Source organism: Gekko japonicus, unplaced genomic scaffold (genome assembly GCF_001447785.1).
Source record: "Gekko japonicus isolate JY-2015 unplaced genomic scaffold, Gekko_japonicus_V1.1 scaffold765, whole genome shotgun sequence".
In the NCBI taxonomy this organism is placed as follows: Eukaryota; Metazoa; Chordata; class Lepidosauria; order Squamata; family Gekkonidae; genus Gekko; species Gekko japonicus.
Window position 1 is genome coordinate 339,478 of NW_015163110.1, and position 1,983 is coordinate 341,460.

General features: G+C 55.2%; 1 protein-coding gene across 1 annotated transcript in view; it reads right to left on the reverse strand.

Annotated features, from left to right (window-relative positions):
* Positions 1 to 1,983, reverse strand: part of FANCG (Fanconi anemia complementation group G) — a 30,121-nt gene that overhangs the window by 7,141 nt on the left and 20,997 nt on the right. The window contains exon 13 of the mRNA XM_015406809.1: positions 1,720 to 1,843. Within this exon, the coding sequence (XP_015262295.1) occupies positions 1,720 to 1,843 (124 nt within the window). The remainder of the gene's footprint in view (positions 1 to 1,719; positions 1,844 to 1,983) is intronic.

The following is a 1,983-nucleotide window of genomic DNA, read 5'->3' on the forward strand; positions in this document are numbered from 1 at the left end:
CCCCCCCCCCCGTCTAGGCATGCTGCTGGATGCCAGACATGACCTCTGTACTTGATGCAGCCCCCCCACACTCCCCACCCCATCTCTGCCTGGTCTCTTAAGATACCAGGAGCCATGAGGCCCCAGATCTTCAGAGTCACGGAAGCAAGGGTCCTACTTCTGTTGCCAAGAGCATCATTCGGGCAGTATGGACAGCCATCCTGAAACACACACACACACCCCGATCCAATTCAGTGAGAGAGAAACTAGGTTAGCTTTCCTGGTCAGTCTTCTGTAAAAGCAGATTTGGGGGGGGGGGTTAGGGAAATCTGGACCAGGGCTGCAATTCTGAGGGGTTCACACACACAAGAAGAAGAAGAAAAGAGATTGGATTTATACCCCGCCCTTCCCTTCCCAAAGGAGTCTCAGAGCAGCTTACAAACTCCTTTCCCTTCCCCTCCCCACAACAGACACCCTGTGAGGGAGGTGGGGCTGAGAGAGCTCAGACAAAAACTGCTCTTTTCCAAGAACAGCTCTTGTCAGAACTATGGCTTGCCCAAGGTCATCCAGCAGGTGCAAGTGGAGGAGTGGGGAATCAAACCCAGTTCTCCCAGATTAGAGTCTGCACACTTAACCACTACACCAAACTGGCTCACACACACCCCTACCACACAGAGACAAAGCTCCCCCCACCACCTTGAGCTGCTCTAAACTCTCCTGCCACAGTGGCTCCAGGGGGTGGGGGGCACTTCTGCCTACAAGAAGGCAGGAGAGGAAGGGTTAACACACACACACACCCCAGCGCGCATACACTCCACTGCAGTCCTTGGCCAAACCCTCCCTCTCCTCCAAGCAGCAGCCAGTTCTAAAGCCAAGGACACCCAAGAGACGCAGGAGGCCAGGCTTCTTGGGTCCCCACATCCATGGCCATTCCTCTCGTTGGAGGCAGTCCCTGCAGCCCATCCTCCTGGTTCACAGGTGAGGGAAGCAGGAAGCCCAGCCCCAGGCGGTGTGTGTGGGTTCTGCTTGCCCCTGACCTGAAAATCCGGGAATCCAACATCAACCCCCCAGATCTGGCAGCCTGAAAATCTCAACAAATCATTCAGCCCAAACCTATGCGGTGGGGGAGGGGGTAGAAAACCTGGAAACATTTTAATGGTTTTTTACAAGGACCCAAGACAGCCACAGCAGATCACAAGAGGCTTCATGCCCCCCAATCCCAACCAGAAAGCCAGTCTGATGTAATGGTTAAGTGTGCGGACTCTAATCTGGAAGAACCGGGTTTGATTCCCCACTCCTCCTCCACTTGCACCTGGCTGGATAACCTTGGGCAAGCCGTAGTCCTGATAAGAGCTGTCCTTGAAAAAGAGCAGTTTCTGTCAAGAGCTCTTTCAGCCCCACCTACCTCACAGGGTGTCTGTTGTGGGGAGGGGAAGGGGAAGGAGCTTGTAAGCCGCTCTGAGACACCTTCTGGTAGTGAAGGGCGGGGTATAAATCCAATCTCCTCCTCCTCCAGAGTTGTGGCCGCAGAGCTTTGATGCTGCTCAGAACTGCCAGGGTCTCCCCATGTAGCAAAGCTGAACACAAAGTCAAGTCAGCCCTGGGTGGATGACTCAGACAGAATTCTCCTGGGACCCACAAGGCACTTTTTATTCATGATTTCCTCTTCCAAGCTGCCAACTGGAGCAAGCAACTCTCATGCAGAGATGTGCAAAGAAAGGCTCGGCTACAAGGACGTACCTTTCGGCTTCTTCCTCCATCAACCCAGGGTTTGCGCGGAATCTATGCCAGTGCGCCCGTGCTTCCTGCCTCCTGTCCAGTTTCCAGAGGGTGTGCAGCAGATACCAGTGAGCGGCAGGGCTCTCTGCAACACACAAAGGAGGTGACGCAACCTGAGCTGGCCTCAGTGCAGGGCTAGACCAGGGCCCAGAGAGCGCCTGGGGTCGAATCACAGCAGCACCCCCCCCCCCCAGCCCTTCAGCGTCCTTTTGGAGACGCGGCCAC